Here is a 24122-nt window from a genome sequence, read left to right as displayed (position 1 = left end):
TTGCATGACATTATATTAGAGGCATTTTAAATGTAACACATAAATTTACTATGATATATATAACTATAATAAGATTATCATGTTGATTCAAACCGTCCATTTAAATATAAATTATTTATGAAATCATAGGTAATTGTCTTCTATTTATTATACAAAATTTAAAAACCTAATATTTGAAATTTAATCTATGTAAATGATTTATACTAAAGTCAATAATAATTTTTCGTTTGTAATATATAATAGCTGAATATTATTGTTAAACTTATTTGAAAAAATCAATATAATTTCTTTTGGCATTGATTACTAATATATTAGCAATCCTATGTTTATTTTATTTTTTAATGATATATTATAATATTGTACAAATAAGGAGGCAGGTTCGACGTATGGCGTGGTTGAAAGCCGAAAGGGTAAATGGGCGTTGACAATCGACAAAATTTCTATATGGTTGGAAATTGAAGTAGGTATCTTATGAGATGATTTCATGAATTTTTATCTGTGAGTCGGATCAACCCTACCGATATTCACAATAAAAATTAATACTCTTAGCATAAAAAGTAATATTTTTTAATGGATGACCAAAATAAGATATCCATCTCACAAAATACAACATGTGAGACCATCTCACTTAAATTTTTGCCTTGCTAAATAATATTATTTGAATAGAGGTCTTTACGAGCAGTTTGGATTTAGAAATAATTGGTTTTCAAAAAAGTTGTTTTTTAATCAAGTATTGATTTTTAAAACATAGAAACATTTTTACATTTCAATAGAATAAAATAGAATAGAATATTGGTAAATAAATTTGTTAATTTTTTAAAAGAAAAGCAGAACAAAAGATACATTCTTTTAGCCTTTTGCTTCTTCTTTTTTTACCTTCAAAATTGTAACTTTTATTGATGTCACTTAATATCTTTCATTATAAGATTAATCAGTCAAGAAGAAAAATTCTAAGTTACCCAATAAAATAGATCAGGAAAAGAACAAACAAATTTGGCTAAAAAATAAGCAACTTGATTGATCGTCCAAGAAGGAGGTTATGGCTAAATTTAACATCAAGTCATGAATATTTGAAACACATGAACCAACGTAGCTCAGATCACCTTTTGACTTCGTGATTGCTTGCACTACGATGTTTTCTACGTGATTTTATTTGTTGTAGATAAAAATACCATTAAAAAAAAACATTTTTAAAGTACACACAAGGCCGATCCTAGCAATTTTTGAGCCCGAGTCTAACTTTTTTTAAAAAAATTCTCTCATTGTGTGTTCATATTTTTTAGTTCCATAACAACTTTTTTCGAATTAAATCAATATATTAAAATTAATATAAAAATAAACGAATAAAAAGATCAAACATGTCCAAAATGATAACTAAAAAAAATCACCTTATAGAGCAGATTTATACATTTCGTCGAACAGATTGTAGACAACAGATGGAATTGTCGAATACTATAGCAATACTACTGGTCTAGTGCTATGATACAAAATTTTAGTGCTCGAAGAAACAAAACAATCTTGTACGAGAAAATAAAAAAGGAAAACCAACCGGCAAAAATAGTCAGATACGGTAAAGAATATAGCGGAAGATTCGTGATTATCTAGAAAGATCGAGAAACTTCATGGTTTAGATTTTCTAGAAAATTCACTATTAATCATATAACACCAAATGAATCTCAATTCTAGGCTCGGCTGTGCCGCTTGCTGGCGACAAAAAGCGGTAGCGAACGTTTTTTTCAATAGGTTATCTCTAGTCAAATATTTCATACGAACTAGTAGTGTTTGGGTATAAGTATTACGCGAGTTAAAAAATAGAGTCAAAAATATTTTGTCCACTAATTAAACATTGAGTAGGCATAGCAATTTTTTTCTTTTATGCGGGTTAAGACTTAAGAAATACCAGTTACTCAGCATACGCGATGTGTGTGTACAGCCTTTTTTTATCATTATCGATGAACCAAAGTGAAATTTGACAAATTATGGAGGGACTAAACTGATATTTGAATTATTGAAATAAAAAAAATAAAAATAAAAGTGTGTGTTGAAATTTAAAACAAAACAAAAACGAAAAACAAAAGTGTAATATCATTGTCATATAAGATTAAAGTTGGAAGAAAAAAGTTGGTGTCCTTCCTAGGTGGTTATTATCATGTACTCAACTTTAATAAAATAGAATAGATACATGAAATATTAAATTGAAATTAACATAAAGAATGATTGTTATTTTGTAATAAAAATATGGAGATAACAACCTACCAAAAGTAGTTATTATAATATTCATATTTTTAATGATATAATTGTACGAAATATTAAATATTGGAATGTGTGGAATAAAGTCTAAGGAAAACAATGACTTTGTTATGAAAAAATCCAAAATAATATATTTATGTAGGAAAAACATATATTAATATATAATAAAATTTTCAAAAAATTATAGGCCCCATAAAATAAATGAGCTTGAGTCAATGAACTCTCATGCCTCTGCATAAGCACGGCCGTGAGTACACATCACTCTGCTTAATACTTCTCTACATCACATAATAGTCGTAAGGAAGCCAAGAACTCGTAGCCTATTAGTTATTAAATTTGAGACGAGATCCCGTGTAAACTCGATTACGACGAACATATCGTGCAGTTAAAAAAAATAATCACAACAAAGAAAAATATAACTCTATTTCAAAAACTGTTGTGAAAAAAGCAGATCTCCGTACATTAAGGTCGCGACATAATTTTGGGGTTTGGTAGCAAAATTTTCAAACCAAGAAAACTTTCATGCAATTATTATTACTACACAAACAGGAAAAACAAATCATTCGAGGAAACAAATAATTAATGTTCCGCCCTTACAGCATGATAGAGAGCTCGAGAGTTTTTCTTTTTTTTTTTTTATTTTTAATTTTTATAGAGACCTCGAGAGTTATTGTCAAGGCCATTTGTATTGGGCTTCAAGTCGTAATATTTTTAGGCCCTTCCCAGATAAAGCCCAATAAAAACATAACATTGTATTTAAAGCCTTGCACTCTTGTACAATCGTCAAAACGAGCTAGCCACCAAATTGTTTGGGGCGACAGATATTCGTTACTTTTCACTCTAAATATTGATCAGATCGATAAATATATGAGAGCCAACTGTCCCCAAAACCATACTCAAACGAGCTTATCCATTTTTACCTGCCTTCAAAAGGTTGATAAAATCGTAACACAACCCACATGAACAAGAAGGGTTGGTTGGTTTGGCAAAATCTATTAATTGACGATAAATTTCAAATATCAATTAGTTATTTTTCGAGTAATTTGGTATATTTCAAATTCAATATAAAGTCATTTTAAATTTTTTATTTAAATACCCATCAAATCCAAATCCTTCTATGAGACCTTAACCTAATTTAATGTAGATTTTCAGTTGCAACTTTGGTATATATGTTTATTCTCATTTTTTACTTTGTTTTTAAATCAAGATATTTGTTTTAAATTAAAAAATATCATTTCTTATATTTAAATTTTTTCTTTAGTATTTCATACAACATAAAACTCATGTGAGATGGTTTCACGGATCAATTTTGTGAGACATATATATTTTTGGGTTGGTCATAAAAAATATCAATTTTTATCTTAAAAAAACATTACTTTTTATTGTAAATATGAACAGATTTAAGTCATCTCACAACTAAATATTCGTGAGACTATCTTACAATAAACAAGCTCCTCCAATATCTGGTTACTTTCCTTCTGCAATTTTTACATCAGGTTCAGTGCAAAAGGATTTACAAGCAAAATTCCCGGTTCGATGGGCACCTTGCTCGTGACGCAAACCGCAAACCCCACAGGAATCCCATTTGCAAGTATGAACACAAAAAATAAATAAATAAAATTCTGGGATATAAGATTTTTTTTTTTAAAAAAAAAATATTCTTCAGGCGGAAATCAGATGAATTTTATATATAAATACTGAAAAAATTATAATTTCTTTGTTTCTTTTATATGAAAAATATATACTTCGTTATAAGATCTTTTTTTTAAAAAAATCCCACACAGAAATCAACCGATTTTTTTATATGGGCATTTGAAGAAAAAATCACACAGAAACCGCGTTTAAAAAATATCGTTGAATCAAGAACTTTTAATTTTTAAGCATTTAAAGCCAATTTAAAACAATAAACTATGTTCTTTATATTAATAATAATAATAAACAATTATGTCCAAATACATCAGTGAGCGAGTCAAACCATTTTTTTTTTAAAATTATATCAATCTATATTATTATTTAAAGTTAAATCTCTTATACTAATAAATTTTTATATATCTTGAAACTTTTTTATAATTCAAAAAATATCATTCAACCATTCAATTTAATTTGTTATAAAAAAAAAATTCCATCTTAAAGAATCAATATCTTCAATGACCTGACCTTATATCTCTAGCTAGATAGCTCTTGCCAATATTAAAAATGATGGGAAAATCCCTCTGGGTGAGAAATGTGAAGCAACACTACAAAGAACTTGTCACGGGCCGTAACAAGACAACTACATACGTACAATCCCATCTGTCACTCCAATTCCCTCTTTCTTTAAGCCTCACATTTTCTGCATTTCCACTCTATAAAATAATGAATCACCGATACTGCTTCATTTCAAGTAAAAACCAAGCTTCCATATATTTCTCCAATGGTTGCTTGTAATAATACAACTCCCTTTTTGTTCGTCGGATTTCTTGTAATTTTCTTGGGATTTTGTGTTGGTCCCGATCACGCCCTTAATGTCGGCCTTCGTGCAGATGTAGGCCTCAAAGTGGTAAGTTTATCATGTATAACTATTTTACTGTCTATTTTTTTTTAATATTTTCATGTCCGACTTCGAAATTATTCTTAATTATTGAAGGATACGACACCGAATTGTTTTTTTTTTTTGTAGAGTAAAGAATGCAGTAGAACATGTGAATCAAAGTTCTGCGAAGGTAATAACCTCTAGCTGTGTGGTTTATCCTATATGTGATATGTCCAAATCATTAATTTCAATTAAATAGTTTTATATCATGAAAAAATAGTATTTTTTGAAATGGGAATCGTTAAATTTTGGTCACAGTTCCGCCATTCTTGAGATACGGGAAATACTGCGGAATTCTGTACAGTGGATGCCCGGGAGAGCAGCCTTGTGACCGGTTGGACGCTTGTTGTATGAGGCATGATCAATGCATACAACTTCAAGGCAGTAAGTTCTCACATTTATATTTCTTATATAAATATATTTAAGAATCAATTATATATATATATATATATATATATATATCATCTATATTTGTTATTTAAAAATTGTGGGGTGTAACTTTCGATGGGGACCTTTCAACTCCAGTCTTTTGTCTATTTGTTATTTAAAAATTTAAGTTAGAACCCTTTTCGGATCAGATTTTGTTATGATCTACGCCAAAAGCCAGTTCACGCCTTCTACTCCATCAAAATACCTCAACCCACTATTGTAATTGTTGGTCTCACTTCCTATAATTTAAGGTAATAAAACCCGAAAATAAAGAATAAATTGGACGCGAGATTTACGTGGAAAACCCCTAAAAATTATTAAGGTAAAAACCACGGGCAAGATGAAAAGAATTTCACTATAATATTTTACGATGTACAACTCACTCACTGTGTTTCTAAAGTAAACACACCTCTTAATACAGGAGAACAAACACCTCACAAATATTATAAAACTAAACACTCAAATGCTATAAGATGAGAGAAAACTCGAAAAAGAGATGATTTCAGAATGAAAGGGGAGCTTTATTTATAGTTCTCCTTATCCGTGTGAATACGCGTTAAAAACGCGTTATTTCTGTCTGAACATTATAGCCAATCACCACTGTCTGTTCATTTAATGTCTACCACTTTTGACTACAATAAGGGAAAAAAATTACATTTTTAGGTAATTGTTTGTCTATTTTGAGTTCTTATCAATTAAATAATCAAAATTTTGTAGTGATCCTATAATATATTTTTTCTGATTTTTAGTTATATTTCACCGGAGTGTTGACGTGACAATGAAAAATGTTGATATGATATTGGAAAGTGTTGAAATGTCTTGCACTCGGACGACCAAAAAAAAAAAAAAAAAACTTATGGGAGCAATATCCTATTTTCACTACTTTGATGAAGAAAACAGAGAACATGTTGATATCTAGGATCATTTTAACCATTTTCTTGATTGATACGTGACTTACAAAATATATATGATTTAAAATATGTAGAGAATAGAGACTTCAAATATCGATTCTATATAATAGTTAAGTAGCACAATTAATATAATGTGCGTCTTACAAGTGGTTTCAATCCAAATCGTTTTTTATTATTTAATCAAATCAATCGTAAAATAAGACAACTTTGGTGGATTGAACTGATGACACATCAAAGACACTTAAAAAAAGAAAAAAGGAAAAATCGAACATATAATTATAGGATACACGGTACACGTGTGCTACGTATGTATTATCAAGAAGTCTTTTGCTAGACGAATTCACGTATTTTTATTCATGAGACGGATCACTACGCTCATATTTACAATAAAAGTAATATTTTTTGACATAAAACAATATATTTTCATGGGTGACCTAAATAGAATATCTGCATCACAAAATTGATCTGTAAGACCGTCTCACGATAATTTTATAATAGATTATTTTTTTTGAATTTTTGTTGTTTCTTGTCAAATAGTCGGTAGGAAACTTTTTAATGAAAAAACAAATTATTTTAGGTTTGTCACGTCCTAAGCCTAGGTCCACGCAAGCACGACTACACAATAGACTAATGTGACAACTATTTCGTATCTGTATTTGCTTTACGAAGATAATTAACCTAAATTGTTATATAAGTCGATTGCATCTGGTTACAAAACCAATTAAACATCCAATGTTTATTCACGTGGGACAGGGTATCACATGGTTTGACAGAATTCAATAGATGAACACAAAAGACGAGACACATCTTTTGTGACACACCAAGAAAACCAATCCCTTTCTTACGCTCCATATGTGGTATTCGTGTTAAAATCGTAGGTAAAAAATGACAACAACGTGAGGATAAAGAGTAGTTTTTGTTTTTGTTTTTTTTCGACAGCTCTTCAATCTGTTGTATTTGGCATATATACAGGTTAGTCGGAGTAAAATTTTAAACTCTAATATCTTTTAATATTTTAAATTTATCTACTCGGACTAATATCAAATTTATTCAAAATTATATAAAAATTTACATATAAATTTTTTTAAAAAAAATTTAGACCAGCCGGGGTACAACAAGCTGTACCTCCGCCCCTGCATATATATATCTTTGTGTGTATCTATATGTATATATGTATGTATGTGTATCTATATGTACGTATGAATGAAAATGTTGAAATTATCGATTAATTGTGATGGAATATTATATTGAAGCAGATGATTACTTAAGCCAACAGTGCAATAGAGAATTCTTGAGTTGTGTGGAGAGGTTCAAAAGAACGGGCGCACCCACTTTCAAAGGCAACACTTGCAAAGCGAGCGAGGTCGTCGATGTCATAAAAAATGTCATGAATGCTGCCATTCTTGCTGGTAAAGTCTTCGGAAAACCATGAAGGTATGTATAGTTCTAATATGTTGTTCATTCATTGTGTTAACTTCCGTATCAACCGCGTCACTCATCTAATGGATGTGATGAATCGTATTCAAATTGTACATCTAATAGATGAGTGGCACCTCATTAATGGGACGAAAAGTTGGTACAGTGGGTGGACAACATATCAAAACTTTATATATAACCTTCTGTCTATTGTAATTTTTTTTTAATTTATGGAACAAACAAATTATGATCTGTTTTGAATATGTTCTCATCTATTTTTAATGTACGTTGTTTATAATTAGCTACCTTTTGTTTAATAATATATGACCAAATGCCCTATTTATTAATTTAGGTTATAAATACATCTATAAATGTTTTTCCATTTTATTCATGTAACCCAACAACACAAATATTTTTTCCTCGACTTATTTTGTATCATTAATAAATTTTAAATGTACTTAATTTTTTTCCCACGTAATACGTATGATTGTTATACTACACAATAATATATTCAAGACTTATTCCTAATTAATGAGCTTAATTTTTTTTAAAATTTTTTTGAATATTAAAAATATTAAATGATGTTAGAATTTATTAATTAGCCAGCTAAATTTTTACAAAATTTTGAAATGTGAAATTTCAGTCCCATATTTTCTCCTTTCCATCATATATTCTTGAAATTGAAAACTATTTTTAAGTTTTAATTTAGAATACTCAAGCAATTAATTTCTAATTAAAAAAAAAACTTCGTCTTAAAAACAATTCATTTTTGTACAATACGTACATTCAAAAATTGAAATGTATTAAAAAATATGGTTTTCAAACCATTGCAGATTTGGTCTTTTATGTTTGTCGGTAACAATTGCAATTTTATGTTTCAACAATTGCGAATTTGCAATTTTCCCTAAATAATAAGATTTTCAATAATTGCAATTGAGATAAAAATATTAGAGTAGGTATCTCGTGAGACGGTCTCACAAATCTTTATCTGTAAGACGGGTCAACCCTACTGATATTCACAATAAAAAGTAATACTTTTAGCATAAAAAGTAATAATTTTTCATGGATGACCCAAATAAGAGATCCATCTCACAAAATACAACCCGTGAGACCGTCTCACACAAATTTTTACCAAAATATTAATGATTTATTAGTTGAAAATGATATAGATGACGAATTATTTTGATAAGCTTTTATTAATGGAAAAGACTTAGAGTGGGTCTCATGTGAGACCGTCTTACAGATCCTAATCTGTGATACGGGTCAACCTTACTCATATTCACAATAAAAAGTAATACTCTTATCATAAAAAATAATAATTTTTCATGGATGACCCAAATAAAAGATCCGTCTCACAAATATGACCCTGTGAGATTACTCAGACTTATTATTCGAGACGTTCTGCCAGTGTTAGCAAGCTACAAGTAAAGAAGTAAATAGAAAAGAGAATAACACACACACGCAGATATATATATATACACACGCACGCACTAGTAAGCATCACATACAACAATGGAGGAGAGGAGACCATCTGTGGCTCCATTAATAGTCGCACCCTTGCTTTTAACATGCAATAAATATTTCAATGCCGTTTCAGTTACAACTTCGCCGGGGATCAGAACCGGAATCCCTGGTGGGTAAGGGCAAATAAGCTCCCCGCATATTTCACCAACACTGTCTTCGATCCTCACTTTTTTTTTTTACGCGCAAAAAACGCTTCTCTAGGATTCAAGATCATGTCAATCTCGTCGAAGGGTGCGGGGATTATTACCTCAGTCGCGACCTTTTCAATGTTATCCGAGTGTAAGAAAGTTGCTGAAAGATACCTCAATCCCGAAACAAGCCTCAAGATATGCTCTCTTGTGGTTCCAAGGTTAAATATTAACGTAAGAGATGATGTCCCGACGAGTTCAAGAAATAGCTTGAAATCCGTGCACAAGATTTTGTTAGCTTCACAACCAGAAAGACCAAGATTCCACACACCAATCGTGTCACGTAAAGGGTCAATAGCAGGAAACTTTGGGAAGTTTGTTAGGTCCAAGATTGAGATTCCTGGAATTTCATTTATCATTCTTTTTGCTGCAAAAGCAAAGTCGATTGCTTCGTTGAAAGCCGTTCCACGGTTGTCGCTTAGGTGAGCTCTGGCAGCGTCAAGTGAGGCTAACAACAAAGCGCTTGGGCTACTGCTTTGAAGTATTTGAAGGGACTTGCGAACTCTATTCCGGTCTATAAGATTACCCCAGGCACGAAGCATTGATGACAGTGTAAGAGAGCATAGAACCTTATGAGTCGATTGCACCACTGGGTCGGCTCCTTGAGAAAGAGCGTGGCTAGGAAGCTGATGATTCAAGGGGAAATGAGCTCCATGAGCCTCATCGACCATTATAGGGATGTTACGAGAGTGACAAAGATTTGTAATGGCGCCAATGTCGCTGCAAATACCATGATAACTTGGTGAAACAACTAAAACAGCCGCTGGTTTCCGGTTCTCCATCTCCAGTTCCTTGATTGCGTTCTCTACCTATCGTCAAATCCACCGTTAAGCGCCAACACTAGAATCGACGAAATGTATTTTATGCATTAAAATTGCAACATGCAAATTGTCAGGACTAAAAAAAATTTATAAATTATAGGACACAAATTATAATTTTCTCCAAAAATATATCAATGCATATGAACGTGTGAGTACTTGCCTGTAAAGGAATGATGCCACCAGGAATATCCCATTCAGGATCATACTCAGGGATAATGTACTTAGGCACCGCACCGGATAATACCATGCCAGATACCGCAGAGAAATGGGCATTTCGAGGAAGAATGAGGGTGTCTCCAGGCATACAAGTAGCCATAATCTCAGCCTGAACTCCACATGTGGTGCCCCCAACAAGAAACCACGTCTCCGATGCTCCGAAAAGCTCAGCAGCCTTTTCTTGTGCTTCTAAAAGTGGCCCTTCTGGAACATAAAGATTGTCCAGCTCTTGTAAGTCATGTACAAACGGCAACTTACCGATTAGCTGGGTCAATGATGATGGCGCCAATCGCCCTCTGTTGTGTCCCGGGAATTCGAAGCTGGCATCATTTTCTTCTGCCAAAGCTTTCAATGCACGGACAAGAGGAGGGAGTGTCGAGTCGTCGCCTCTGCTATGAGTATAGTTTGTTATTCCGACTCTTAAATTTTCGTTCGATGCGTTGCATTTAAGATTCATCCTCAATCCATTCCCACTCTGCTGCAGAATCATTGACATCCAAGAAAAATTATTACCAACACCTGATGTATTAAATTATTTTAAGATTAAAAAAGAAGAGAACTTTTATGATCACTCAGCCCAGCTACCTGGGAAACACAAGCTCTTGGTGCTTTTGCTGGTGGTTTCGTACTCCAGTTACTGCCATAATTCGGGCTCCACCTTAAACTCTGCCCAAAAAATGTAAGAAACACGTAGAATTAGCATAAACGTGATCAAATTAAATGAATGATACGGAATATGTGTGTGTGTGATATCACTTACCATAGGTGTATCTCTTTACGATTCCTTTACCATTGGTCTGTCTTATATACTAGCGTCTGTCTGTCTGTCTGCACTAGCCAATTATTTTTCTTCAATAAAAATATCATAAAACCTATTTTAATACGTTTACATCTTTTATATATATATATATATATATATATATCGTATCATATCTTAATAAAATATTTTTTTATCTTTGTTTATATTTTGAATTTTTAAATTAAATAATCATATTAGTGTCGTACCATAAAAAATTATTGTAAAAACGTTTTTAAAGTTTTAAATTTTAATGTAATATTTCGAATTAAAGAAAATTTACACAATTTTTTTTTTTTTAATATGGGTGTGAAAAGACACTAGTACAAATAATATATTTTAAATGAGTAGGTCTCTTAGTGAGACGGTCTCACGAATATTTATCTGTGAGACTGGTCAACCCTACCAATATTCACAATAAAAAGTAATATTTTTTCATAAACGACCTAAATAAATATTCTTCTCACAAAATACGACCCATGAGACCGTCTCACACAAATATTTGTTATTTTAAATTATATTTTATTTTTATCTTTGATGAAGACATATATATATGGCATATCTTCGTTACATACCTATTAGATAATGACCTTCTTACGGAGAAAACAAGGTAAATAAACATATATGAAAATTTACTCCAAAAAATGGAATAAAATAATAATAATAAGAACATAAATATTTTTAAAGGAAACAAAAGAGAAGAAAAATAGCCTGCCCTATAATAAATTTCAGAATCAACAACACACATACGATAACGGTTTTAACTAAAACCGTTTTTTTTAACAACGGTTTTAGTTAAAATCGTTGTCGTAGATCATTTTTTAAGCAAAAGACAACGATTTTGTCTTTTGGGGTCAAAGACAACGGTTTTTAGGGTCAATGACAACGGTTCTGTAAAACCGTTGTCTTTGAACGTTTATGACAACGGTTTCATGAACCGTTGTCTATCAGCGTGTTTTTTTGGACAATCGACAACGGTTTTAGAAAACCGTTGTCGATTAGCGTGAGTTTAGAATAAAACAAAACGGTATTTAGCGACGGTTTTCATACAACCATCGCTAATGATAGCGACAGTTATAGCAATCATCGCTAATTTCAAATTAGCGCCGATTTAATTTTAACTGTCGCTAACGTTAGCAACAGAATCAAGTAAACCGTCGCTAATTTGAAATTAGCGACGATTTAGTTATAACTTTCGCTAACATTAGCGACGGTTGTAGTAAAACCGTCGCTAATTTCAAAAATTCGATACCGCCTAAAATTCTCTTCATTTTTTTCCACCACTCTCTATAAATACCTGCAAATTCGCTCCATTTTCTTCCAATTCACTTCACAACACTTAAAATTTTTATCACTTACACGATTTTACAACTTCACAACACTTAAAATTTTTATCTCTTACACGATTTTACCACTTCAAAACAATTAAAATTTTATCTCTTACACGATTTTATCACTTCACGACACTTAAATTTTTTTATCTCTTACACGATTGTACCAATTCACAACACAGATTTATTAACTTATTAAATTTTTTTTATTTTACCTAAAATATTAGCGACGGTTTTGCACATGAATGTCGTCGCTACATTTAGCGACGGTTATTAACAAACAGTCGCTAAGTTTAGCGACGGTGTAACAAAGTGTCGCTAATTAACGACGGTTTATATATGCATTCCATCGCAAATGATATTTGCGACGGTTTTGAACAATCGTCGCAAATTGTAGCTACAACAACGATGAAAAACCGTTATCTTTGAGCGAACCATTTAACAACAGTGGCTTTAACAACAGTTTTAAAAGGGCTACGACAACGGTTAAATTTGCAAATATTGGTTACGTTTATGAAGCTACTACAAATCTTGTTTATTGTGAGAGAAAATTTTACAGTGATTACTAACATGCAATCTTCTATGATCGAATTCCGAGTATAATCGAGAAACTCTTTCTTTTTTCTCTCTTAATTTCGGGATGAATTACAATTGAATGAAAGCATGCCATATTGATAGGTGCAAAAATCATCAATGAAATCGGCAGCCTACTGTTGGGCAGCCAAAGAAAATTATTACATGTGACATAATGTTCACTCACCTAACAAACTTCAAATTAACGGTTAGTAAACAACAGAATAATTAGTTATTAGTGGAAGTGACAAATGTCAAACAGTCCCAGGAAAAAAAAAAAAAAAAGAAGAAGAAGCTTTAACATATTTAGCATTCAACTGTATATTATTTCACCCTACAGAATCACTTGTCCCAGAAACACATCACACACACAAAATGGCGAAGTAATTTCACACCCACCTGGGAAACACAGGTTCTTGGTCTTTTTCTTTTTTCTTTTTTATATATTACAACACACGCCGGAAGGAGGATCAAACCCGAGGGGAGAGCAAGCTAATCTGGCGGATGAGACCACTGGGCTACAAGCTCGGTCTCAGGTTCTTGGTCTTTTGATGGGCTTGAAACTCCAATAATGGCCATGACTCAGCCTACTAGCTCTACCCAAAAAGATACAATGATTCAATAAATAACAATTATGAGCGGAAACAAGAATCTAAGCTGTTCAAGTTCGTTTCTCAGGCATAAAAATTAAATGAATAAATAATACAGAATTGGGCTACCTACACTCGGTCTCGAAGTTGCCAGGAGTTATTCTATGTTCGAGTTATCACGTCCCTCCTATGAGTTATACGTACGGGACAGTGAGTAATAAAAACATAGACATAATATTTTTTTAATTTAATTTCAAGAAAATTACAAATACATTTTTAGAAAGGTAAAAAAAAATATAATAGTTAATATGTTTAGAGCCTATGGGGAGGCCCTAGGCAGCCACCTAGGATGCCTCCACTGGAGGGGCCTCAATTTTTATTTTTTTTATCTTTTTATTAATTTTTTACGGTTTCTTCATTTAAAATTTTAGGTGGATCTGTCAATTATTTTGTTGAAAATTCGAACCTATAGTCAATTTTTGTATTTTCGCTCCTCCTTTTGCATAAATAAAAAAAACTCTCTTTCTTCTTAAAAGAGCTCTATTTATTCGTTAAATTTGATCCACTAAAGTGATTTAGGTTTCTCAAATTAGGTAAACGATCGTGAAGTTTTTTTTAATGTGATTTTTCTTGTCTATTTGTGTTTTTCGGTTGTTTTTATTTTTAGTTGATTTGATTTTGGTATCGAGGATTCTAGAATCTTGTATATTTGTCATTTCTTATAATTCAATAAATTTTAATAGCATATTGGTTTATTAAATTAAATGTTAATAATAATTATGTGCATTTAATTATCAGCTCATATGTAATATTTTTATATTTAATAAAAAAATTATGTAAGGCATTATCCAAAAATTTAGCCTACGACTTTCAACTTTCGGGAGACGGCTGTGGTTTCTGCATATATCGGCGCTACATGAATACTGCATCGAATGTTACATCAGCGACACATAAGAAAAAATGAAAAAAAATATTAAAAAACAAAGATAGTAGACTAAACTAAAATTCGACAAAACATATTACTAAGAATGCAAAAAGAAAAGCATCTAGGACAAAAAAAAACAAATTTCCTAATTATTTTTGAAATCATTTAATACAAACCATCATTTAGGGCACCCAACACCCATTTAACACCCCTCTCCATTGTGAGTGAGCGTTATAGAGAGGGTATGGGGCGTTCAATTCTTTGAACGCCCCTGTGTCAGTTTATTTTTTAAAAAAAATTGGACAATCAAAAACCGTCGCTATTAACGACGGCTTTTTAGAAACTGTCGCTGATTTGCAGACACGCGGACCCCACGTGTTTTGAATTATTTTAATTATGTTTTATATTTTATGAACGCCCCTCTGTCCGATTATTTTTTTAATAAAATTGGACATTTAGCGACGGTTTTGAAAAAACCGTAGCTATTTGCTGACGGATTTTCACAAACCGTCGCTAAACGTTGTTTCCTTATTTAATATTATTTAATGTATTGGTTTAAAGTAGCCGTTGGAATATAGCCGTTGCAAAGTAGCCGTTGGAATATAGCCGTTGCAAATTTCAATATACATAGACACCTTGTGCTATACAATTCTTCATTCTACAAACATACCATTTGGCAAACACATACACTTGAATTTGTTTACCTCCAAAATGTCTCAATATTTCAGTAGTTCAACCTCTAGCTCGACAAGTGAAAACGAAGTCCAAGTTGAAGTTGATGACGAAGATTATGATCCGGGGAAAAGAGCTAATGTCATTGATACTTCAACAAAGTCGACAAATAGTTGAAGCATATCAAAGTAATAACGTGATGCGGCGAAAAAGAAGGTTCATCCAAAGAAATCGTGAAGCCGGGCATGCGAGGCTCTTCAATGATTATTTCTCCACAAACCTGGTATATCCATATCAAATATTTCGAAGACGATTTCGCATGCGAAGAGAGTTATTCTTTCGAATAGTGAATGCACTTGAGGATCGTTCACCGTATTTTCAGCAAAGGGACGATGTTGCGAGAAGAAAAGGCTTGTCACCACTACAAAAATGCACGGCTGCAATTCGTCGATTGGCGTATGGAGTCCCGGCCGACCATCTTGATGAGTACCTACGCATGGGTGAATCAACTGCCATCAAGTGTCTTTTCAAGTTCTGCGGATATGTGGTTGAACTATTTAGTGATCGATATTTGAGAAGGCCAAATACTGATGATGTTCAACGTCTTCTTCAAATGCATGATGAAAGGCACGGGTTCCCTGGAATGTTGGGCAGTCTTGATTGCATGCACTGGGAATGGAAAAATTGCCCAGTTGCTTGGAAAGTCCAGTTTACAAGAGGCCATGGGTCACCGACAATCGTGCTTGAAGCGGTCGCGTCTCAAGACTTGTGGATATGGCATGCATTCTTTGGTGTCGCCGGTTCACATAATGATCTTAACGTGTTGTACGAATCTCCCATATTCAATAACGTCTTGCAAGAAATGCACCAGAGATTAATTTCATGGTCAACGAGACTCAATACACGAAGGGGTATAATTTAACAGATGGAATATATCCGGAATGGGCCACTTTCGTTAAGGCTTTTCCTTGCCCGGAGGATCCAAAGAGGAGGCTTTTTAAGGAAACACAAGAGTCTGCAAGAAAAGATGTTGAACGAGCATTTGGGGTGCTCCAAGCTCGATGGGCAATTGTCAAAGGTGCCAGCTCGTTATTGGTACAGAAAAAAGTTAAAATATATTATGTTAGCATGCATTATTTTACATAACATGATTGTCGAAGATGAGGAGGTTCACGTGACAAATTAGTACAACGATGAAGGTGACGAACCCGCACAACCCGTCCAGGGCTCAAACCGAGGATTTCATGAATATCTCCGAACAAATTTCGAAATACGTGACATTCATGTGCATCACCAACTTCGTGCCGATTTAGTTGAACATATTTGGTCACAATACAACAACAATCCTTGAATTAGTATTTTGCATCTTCTCTTAAGTTTAATTTATTTTCTTTTATTTTTATGCAAGTGTTATTTATTATTATATGTTGTACCGTTTTATTTTAGATTTATAATAAAATTTTAATTTTAAATAAGCGACACTCATAAAATTAAATTATTTTACGTACTAAATATATAAAACATATTATTATTAATATAAAATAATAATAATTTAAATTTCTTAAAAAATTTGAAATTCAATTTATTTAATTTAAAGTAAGAATAAGATGAATGAGTGCACAGCGGGACCTACAAATAATGAGTGTGAATGTTAAAATGAATGTGGGAGAATAGATATGTTAATCTAATGTGCATGTGGCATGTGGATCCTACGATTTTTGATGAGGTGGTGAGTGTTATGCGGGTACTCTTATAATTTTATTTACTCTCTTTTAATAAATACAAAAAAATTTATGAGATTGTCTCATTAGTAAATTTTGTGAGACAGACCTGACCAATTAAAATATTATTTTTTATGTTTAAAATATTATTTTTCACTTCGAAATAAATATAGTATACTCATCTCACATGTATTGATATGTGATACGATCTCACATAAGACCTACTCTTAAATATAAATATTTTTTACTCATATTTTTTCAACATAGTTTACATTCTAGAAAATAAAAAAAATTGAATTAAAATTTTATAAATTCATATTATACTTATTATCGTACGGAAAATACTAGGAAAGGGCATAAAAACACACACGATACATACGTTTTTAAAAAAATCACACGGTAATTTAGCAACTCTTTTTGTTAAATGGCATTCATTGCTTCAGCCCTGATCTCTCTATTTGAAAGAAAAGGTATAGCTTTGACTCTTTGAGATCAAAAGCAAATAAAGGCTAACAAGAAAAATAATTTAAACACACAAACTCAATGACACTTGAATTTTTTTTTTTGTCTACAATTTTGGTTTTGCCGCTCTTTGAAGAACAATCGCAAGTTCAGATACTGTCTTCGGTCTATACATGAGTTATACTGTCATACAACTGATAAGGTAGTACCATCATACATTATACACTTTCAGTACAATGTCGGGACAGCATACAACGTTCAGAAGGAATCAATGTAAATGCTGCTGCAAATGAATCAACTTCGTCCCAACTGAAAAAGTGACTATTATGTTGATCTTGATGGAATCCCCGCTCAGATTTGATACCAAATTAACAAAAAATGGAATGAAAAAAAGGACGAGCGCTAATTTAATTACATACATTGAAGAGGAAACAGATTATGGCCGGTATTTCAGGTCAATTTATGGAACTGGTGATCGTTGAACGTCTTCATTTTGTCACCACATTTTGTGAACTGGGACTGCTCTTTTCATTTTCTTCTTTTTCGTCTAAGATGGTACTTGCAGTTCGCTCAATACTATGCAGGACGCCATTTTCAACCACAGGTACATTTCCGTTTACTGTTGCATTTTTGGTCTGTGGATTGCGAATAGGTTTTGGTATTTCTCTCGAAGAAGTTGCTAACAGACGACCAATTCCTTCAAACAAGTTCTTGGCATCTGCGATCAGAGCAGCCCCACCAGGGTAACACCGATTGAAGCACGTAACACAATGGGGGAAAGCCACCTAGATCAAGAGGAAGGGAATATACAAATTGCATAAATGATATACGGTCAAATCGCAGCTAAAGACAAGAAGTTAATATGAAACATCACCTCAATGAATGCTTGGCAAAGTTTTAAAAAAAGGGCAGACTCGTTGCTTCTGAACATCCTAGTTGTATTGTATCTCAATAGAGAATCAGAAACAGCTTGCAAACCCTTCACTAGTTCTTGTGCAAGCACATGTTTTAAACTGAGTGGGGCACAAGGACGTAGCTCATTCATTGCTGCAGATACACCTGCCACCACCAGAGAGATATCGTGATCGTCAACAATTTATATCAACTATCTTATCTAACCGCAAAAGTTTACTAAGAGGCATTTAAGACTTCCAATTCACCATTGATAAACACAGCAAGAGGTGGATGCTCCATGAGATTTGATGGAGGAGTAACATCATCCAAACTTTCTTCACTGAAACCACTGGTGGGGAAGCCAATGGCTGGTAATGGAACCCAACGATGAGAATCCAAGACTAACTGTAGTGAGAAAAAATTCAATATCGCTCATCAGACCAGATGATGTAATGTTTGATATAGAAAAATAAAAATACAAATTCTGTGTGTAACAGAAAGTCAAAGGCAATTGTGAACATGCAAGGAATGACACTATCAGTTATAGGGGACAGTTATAGGACACTCACTGTACCTGAAAATTTTCAACAGCTGTACTCATGTTCTTCGAAAATAAATTAAGCACTGCTCTGTAAAGAAAAGAATATGTCTACAACGAGAGCAAATTGAATTCTCAAAATACATAAATAAACAACTATTTGAATATGTTTTTACTCTTCAAATAAAGGGGGAAGTAGTCCTCGGAAATCCAATCCAACCCATCCGAGGCCCATAGCACAATACTGCATAACACAGCAGAGAACACAAGTATAACATGAAAACTGAAATTAATTTACACGTGAAATCAAACATCAAGTGACACGGCAATAATTGTATTGATATGCAGCAACCAAAGCGGATTATGTAGAGGCATCTCTGCACTACAAAACTACACAGATTATCTAGGACAATATGAAAAATAACACCAAAAAAATATGGAAGAACGATTGAGGGGGATGATTGATCCTTATTGGTTTTTTTTAAGGATAAAGGCCTTTTTTCTTTGAATCCGATTCTTCTGCTGACGCGATTTGAAAACAGTTGCGTGACAACTAACATAAAGTTCTTGATCAACTATCACCAATACAGCGGCCACAGTTTGCCAGCAAGAAAATAAGTATCAAGCAACAGAGATTGATCCTCATTCACATCCACCTAATACTTCCCCAAAATAATGACAAGAAACAATGCACCAGTTTTATTTATTTATAAATGTTTTTTTAGTCTCTATTATTTTGTCCAGGTGGTAGGGATAGGGAGACCAAAGAAGTAGCACAGAACTATGATGGAGGAGAAACTAATAAATGATTCCCACCATGCACTGATCCAGAATATTGGACAAAGATCCGCCTTCACTTATCTTAGGAAGCATCACTTTCAGAGTCTTCAGGTGCAAGGTAATCTGATGCATGGCCCAGTCAAAGAGAAGGCCACCATCATAATTTTCTTCACTCCCTGATGTGTCATCCGCAAATATAGCTCGGTATTGGTTAACAACGTCAAAAAGATTCACTCTGTGACAATCTACCATCCCTTTTAAATATTCATAAGGATTTCTCTGGTCTAAATCATCAAGTTTCCCCATAAGCCATGCTTCTCGGCATCTCAAAAACTGAACACCAGAGATAGATCCTTGATTCATAAGACTTGCAGATCAGGGATATTAGATCTAAAGAAAATCAGATGCATGTTTCGCCATTATTAATAAATACTAGATTAAAAAACTGAATCTTTTATTTATTTTACAACGATGCACAAAGATAATCCTGACATAGAGTTGACACAATCTAAATATGAGTACCTGTAGTCGCATCTCATACTCACTAAATACTCCAATGCGGCGTAAGTATCCAATGATCCGGAGGCATTCTGGCAGCTGCAGGAAAAATCATAATTGAGGTTTAATGACAGCCAGGTCTATTGTCCTAGTAAAATTTGTTGCTGCAGATATCACAGGATAAATTTGAGATCCAAATGATTACTTGAATGTTTGATCTAAGTTTCTGCAGAAGCTGAGAAAGAAGAGACTGTGTGGTCTGCCGGACTTCAGCTGCCAGGGCCTGAATAACAGGAATCCTTTTTTGAAAGAGAAAAGGAGGAAAAGAACAGAAAATGATGCCTCAATAAATGCTTTGATAAGGTTGGACAATAATATTGATTTTATTCCATAGAGAATTGCAGAAGCAACTTACTTTGGGTGCATTGTTGTAAGTTTTGCAACGAATGCCTCTAAGTCAAGAGCCTCATCATAGTTTCCATTTCTCACACAACTACATCAAGATGAGGTTAAATCATCATCGGAGAACATGGAAGGCTATGCCAAGTACGTATCATCAATATATCTATAAAAGTAGCAAACGAATGTGCTCAGCGATATACGTGTCCATGAGCTGAGGAGTTTCAAGCAAATCAAGCAAAGCACTATGATTAGCAAGCAGTGTCTGATTCATCCTCCTTTTCTCCAAAATTTGTTCTGCTGAATCAACAAACTCAGAGCAGCCAGATGTAAGCTTCGGAATTTGAGCTATCTGTAAAGAGAACAAGCATTTACGAGTCTCAGTGAGATTATTATTTTATCACCCTCTCTCAACAAGAAAAACTGACGAAGAAGCAGAGAGAAACATAAACATCTCCCAGGTTTTAGATATGTAGCAATATCTTCAACCATAAGATAGCCAAACTACCAGTCTCCATGTTAATGGATCAAACAATTTTATAAATATTCAGCCATTTTCTTGATATATTACTCTTTCAATAAATTGCATCTACTTAATCTTTAACAATTGAATGCCTTCAAATAGAATCACCTCAATTAAATGTTGACAATTGTGAATTTTTTTTCTAGTTTTTATTAACTCGTAAAGATTTATATCCAAGCTGGGGCCTTCATTTTAAACCTTAACTGGCAGCACTAAAATATTATAACATGGAAAAAATAACCCAATCTTCCCAATGTATGTTCCAAAACTATCAACTGTTCATGAATATCCTATGCCCAAAGCCTTGTCAAGAAATACATCCGATTGGAAACTACTGCAAATTTTAATGCTTGCGTTCAATTTGCTTGACAGAGTTATACCAACATCAAAATCATTAAATCTGTTCCAAACCTAAACATCCAAAATCAAAATAACAGTAATTACTAGTTGCTACAACGACAATGCCAAATGAATATAAAATCAAACGAGGTCAAATTCAGCTAAAAAGACAATAATCAAACAAAGAGCAAAATTACCAAAGACTCGAGATGCTTATCGACAGCAGAAACCTCCTCTCGGATCTCGAGCAGCGCATCTGCCGCCGCGATGAACGCTCGGTAATTCCCCACAGCCACCTCCTGCATCTGCCGCCGGATTCTCTCCGCATCCACTCTCAACAATTCCGGTTCCTAAAACAATCAAACAAATTCAATACCTCAAAATTCAAAATCCAAAAATAAATTTAAGACATTTTCGTACCTTGTGGAGGCGATCGAGAGTGAAAGAGAGAAGTTCGGATACGTAAGGCTGCTGCTCGGCGGTGGAAAGCGGGAGAAAATTAGACATATCCGGCGATACGTCGTGGTTTAGCGGAACCTCAAGCATCGCCATTAGAACTCAAAATTTGATATTCAACCACCGATTGATCTGTACAGCGTGGGTTTTACAGTACAAATGAACTATATGCTTTAAAAAATTTTTAATGACTTTTTTTTAAATGATTGATTTTCGTGAAGTTGATAGATTTTTATTGACTTTTATGGAATCTCATAGAATTATAAAAAAAATTCATAGACTCTTATAGACTTTTTTTCAAGATTTTTGTAGACTTTTGTAAATTTTTTCATATAATTATGTGAATTTTGTAGTTTATAATTGTGATTTATTTTTTATTAATTTTTTTAAAATAATTATTGAACATAGATAATCTCTTCAATTTTAAATTATTATTTTTATTTATGAATTTAAATGAATTTTACTTACTTAAAAGTTAAATCAATTTAATTTATGAAAAACGACAAATGAACTATTTAATTTATTGAAATTAAAATTTAAATTCTTTATGTCAATTCAACATATTAATGAATAATATTTTTATAAATTCATAATAAAATTTTATTAAAAGAACACTCAAAATAACGAGTAGTCTTTTATAAAAAAAACTAATCATTACTGACAATTTGATCAACATTATTCTACATTCCATTGGCTATGATATCCCTCCATGCATCAGCATTTGCTCGTTATTGTTTTTGAGTATTAAATAACTGATCAAAGTCGTCACCTTCATAAACTTGTTCTGATGAAGACAATTGAGCTTCATTATCTAGTTCAATTTGAAATTCATATTGATATTTCTTTCAAAGAAAATTGTGTAATATAGCACATGCCAATACAAGCCCTGTTAGGGGTGGGAAAAAATACCGAATTTTCGGTATACCGAGATTACCATAATAAAAAATATTGAATTTGCCGAATTTTAAGTATACCGAAGATTTCGATACGGTACGGTAACAATACCGAATTTTTCGATACGGTAACGATATCCAATTTGAAAATTTTGGTATATACCGAAATACCGGAAAAATATACAAAATTTTAAAATATATAATATTTTAAAACAATAAATTATAAATTTTTTTAAAATGTAAGGTTTTTTTGGTTCGGTATACCGAAAATTTTGGTATAGTATCGGTATGAATTTGTTTATACAACTAAAATTAAAGAAAATAATTAAAAATAAAATGTTATATAATAATTAATAAAAAATTTAAATTTTAATTATGTTTTTAAAAAGTACAAATAAAAGAAAAAATAAATAGATGAGAAAAGAATGAAAGTTTGTATTGAATTTGGGAGATTTCTCAATTAAATGTACATCCAAATCTTTAGGTTGAATCAAAGACTTTTGTTGACATTTTATTGTTGTACCTTAGGCTATAATTCTTGTATTTAATAGAATTCCATAGAGTAATTAAAAGTCTATTGACATTTTGAATACCTATAGATTTTTGTAGAGTTTTTAAAAGTCAAGTTTGAATACCACATGAGTCATGACTTTTTAAAATTCTACAAAAGTTTACATTGAATACCACTAAACTTTTATGGAGTATATAAAAGTCTAGTTTGAATACATCTAGACTTTTAAACTCCATAAAAGTCATTAAAAGTCTATAACGAATATATACCCTGAGATTTGGATATACTCCTAATCTAATCAGTCAGTTTGGCCCCTCAGGTTTGTAATATTGCATTTTGATGACTTTATATAATTATAATTGCACCATTTTATTTTATATCACACAAATATATACTAACATGCAAATAAAAATAAAAAAAAGGACAAACTTTTTACTTCTCTTTTCGAAGCATTCGAGGTCATTTTGTTTTATTTTTCATTTTCTTTTTTATCATGTAAATTTTAATACGAGTAATATGAGTTTTATTCTCACAACATATGTCGCATACAACACAATCAGTGACAAATAAATCATATTCAATACATTTAGTGGTTTCGGGTAAAAAAATTACCAAAACTTATATGAAAATCAAAATTTGATAAATTACAAAACTAAAATACAAAATATACTAATGACATAACTAAAACTGTAATTTTTGTGTCTTGTAATTTCTCTAGTTGATATTTTTGAAATGGCAAAACGTAGTGATGACCAAGTGATCGGAAATGTATTTAATTTGGTCATTCATTGATTCTTGGGAAATTGGTTTTAGTAATGAATATTTGTCTCTCAATTATTATTTTCCATCAATTGTTCGATGGCATGCATACCAAGTCTAAAAAGAGACAAAAGG

At 32.4% G+C, this 24122-nt stretch overlaps 3 protein-coding genes across 4 annotated transcripts; 1 reads left to right on the top strand and 2 right to left on the bottom strand.

Annotated features, from left to right (window-relative positions):
- Positions 1-4481: 4481 nt before the first annotated feature.
- LOC142530188 (phospholipase A2-alpha-like) lies at positions 4482-7830 on the top strand. 2 transcript variants are annotated; one of them, XM_075635987.1, is made up of 4 exons: positions 4482-4789; positions 4910-4952; positions 5081-5206; positions 7416-7830. In XM_075635987.1, the coding sequence occupies exons 1-4, from the start codon at positions 4664-4666 to the stop codon at positions 7592-7594; spliced, it is 474 nt and encodes a 157-aa protein (XP_075492102.1). In that variant the 5' UTR covers positions 4482-4663; the 3' UTR covers positions 7595-7830. The 2 variants fall into 2 exon arrangements, with proteins under 2 accessions (XP_075492102.1, XP_075492103.1); XM_075635988.1 differs by having other exon boundaries at positions 4515-4789; positions 7419-7830.
- Positions 7831-9054: 1224 nt separating this feature from the next.
- Positions 9055-11155, bottom strand: LOC142529255 (uncharacterized). Its single transcript, XM_075634726.1, is given in 5 exon segments — positions 9055-9278; positions 9281-10095; positions 10268-10805; positions 10913-10993; positions 11088-11155. Coding segments are annotated over 5 exon segments (1647 nt in total). The 5' UTR covers positions 11091-11155; the 3' UTR covers positions 9055-9068.
- A 6386-nt stretch (positions 11156-17541) lies between these two features.
- Positions 17542-21984, bottom strand: LOC142528814 (conserved oligomeric Golgi complex subunit 8-like). The gene is made up of 12 exons (XM_075633999.1): positions 21789-21984; positions 21566-21718; positions 20710-20858; positions 20523-20600; positions 20313-20406; positions 20132-20206; positions 19646-19942; positions 19006-19073; positions 18866-18920; positions 18558-18696; positions 18272-18456; positions 17542-18182 (listed from the first exon to the last, which is right to left on the bottom strand). The coding sequence occupies exons 1-12, from the start codon at positions 21918-21920 to the stop codon at positions 17886-17888; spliced, it is 1722 nt and encodes a 573-aa protein (XP_075490114.1). The 5' UTR covers positions 21921-21984; the 3' UTR covers positions 17542-17885.
- Positions 21985-24122: the final 2138 nt, after the last annotated feature.

The sequence above is a fragment of the Primulina tabacum genome, chromosome 16 (assembly GCF_025594145.1).
Source record: "Primulina tabacum isolate GXHZ01 chromosome 16, ASM2559414v2, whole genome shotgun sequence".
In the NCBI taxonomy this organism is placed as follows: domain Eukaryota; kingdom Viridiplantae; phylum Streptophyta; class Magnoliopsida; order Lamiales; family Gesneriaceae; genus Primulina; species Primulina tabacum.
The sequence above is the reverse complement of the archived record's forward strand: the minus strand, read 5'-3'. Positions and strand labels throughout refer to the sequence as shown.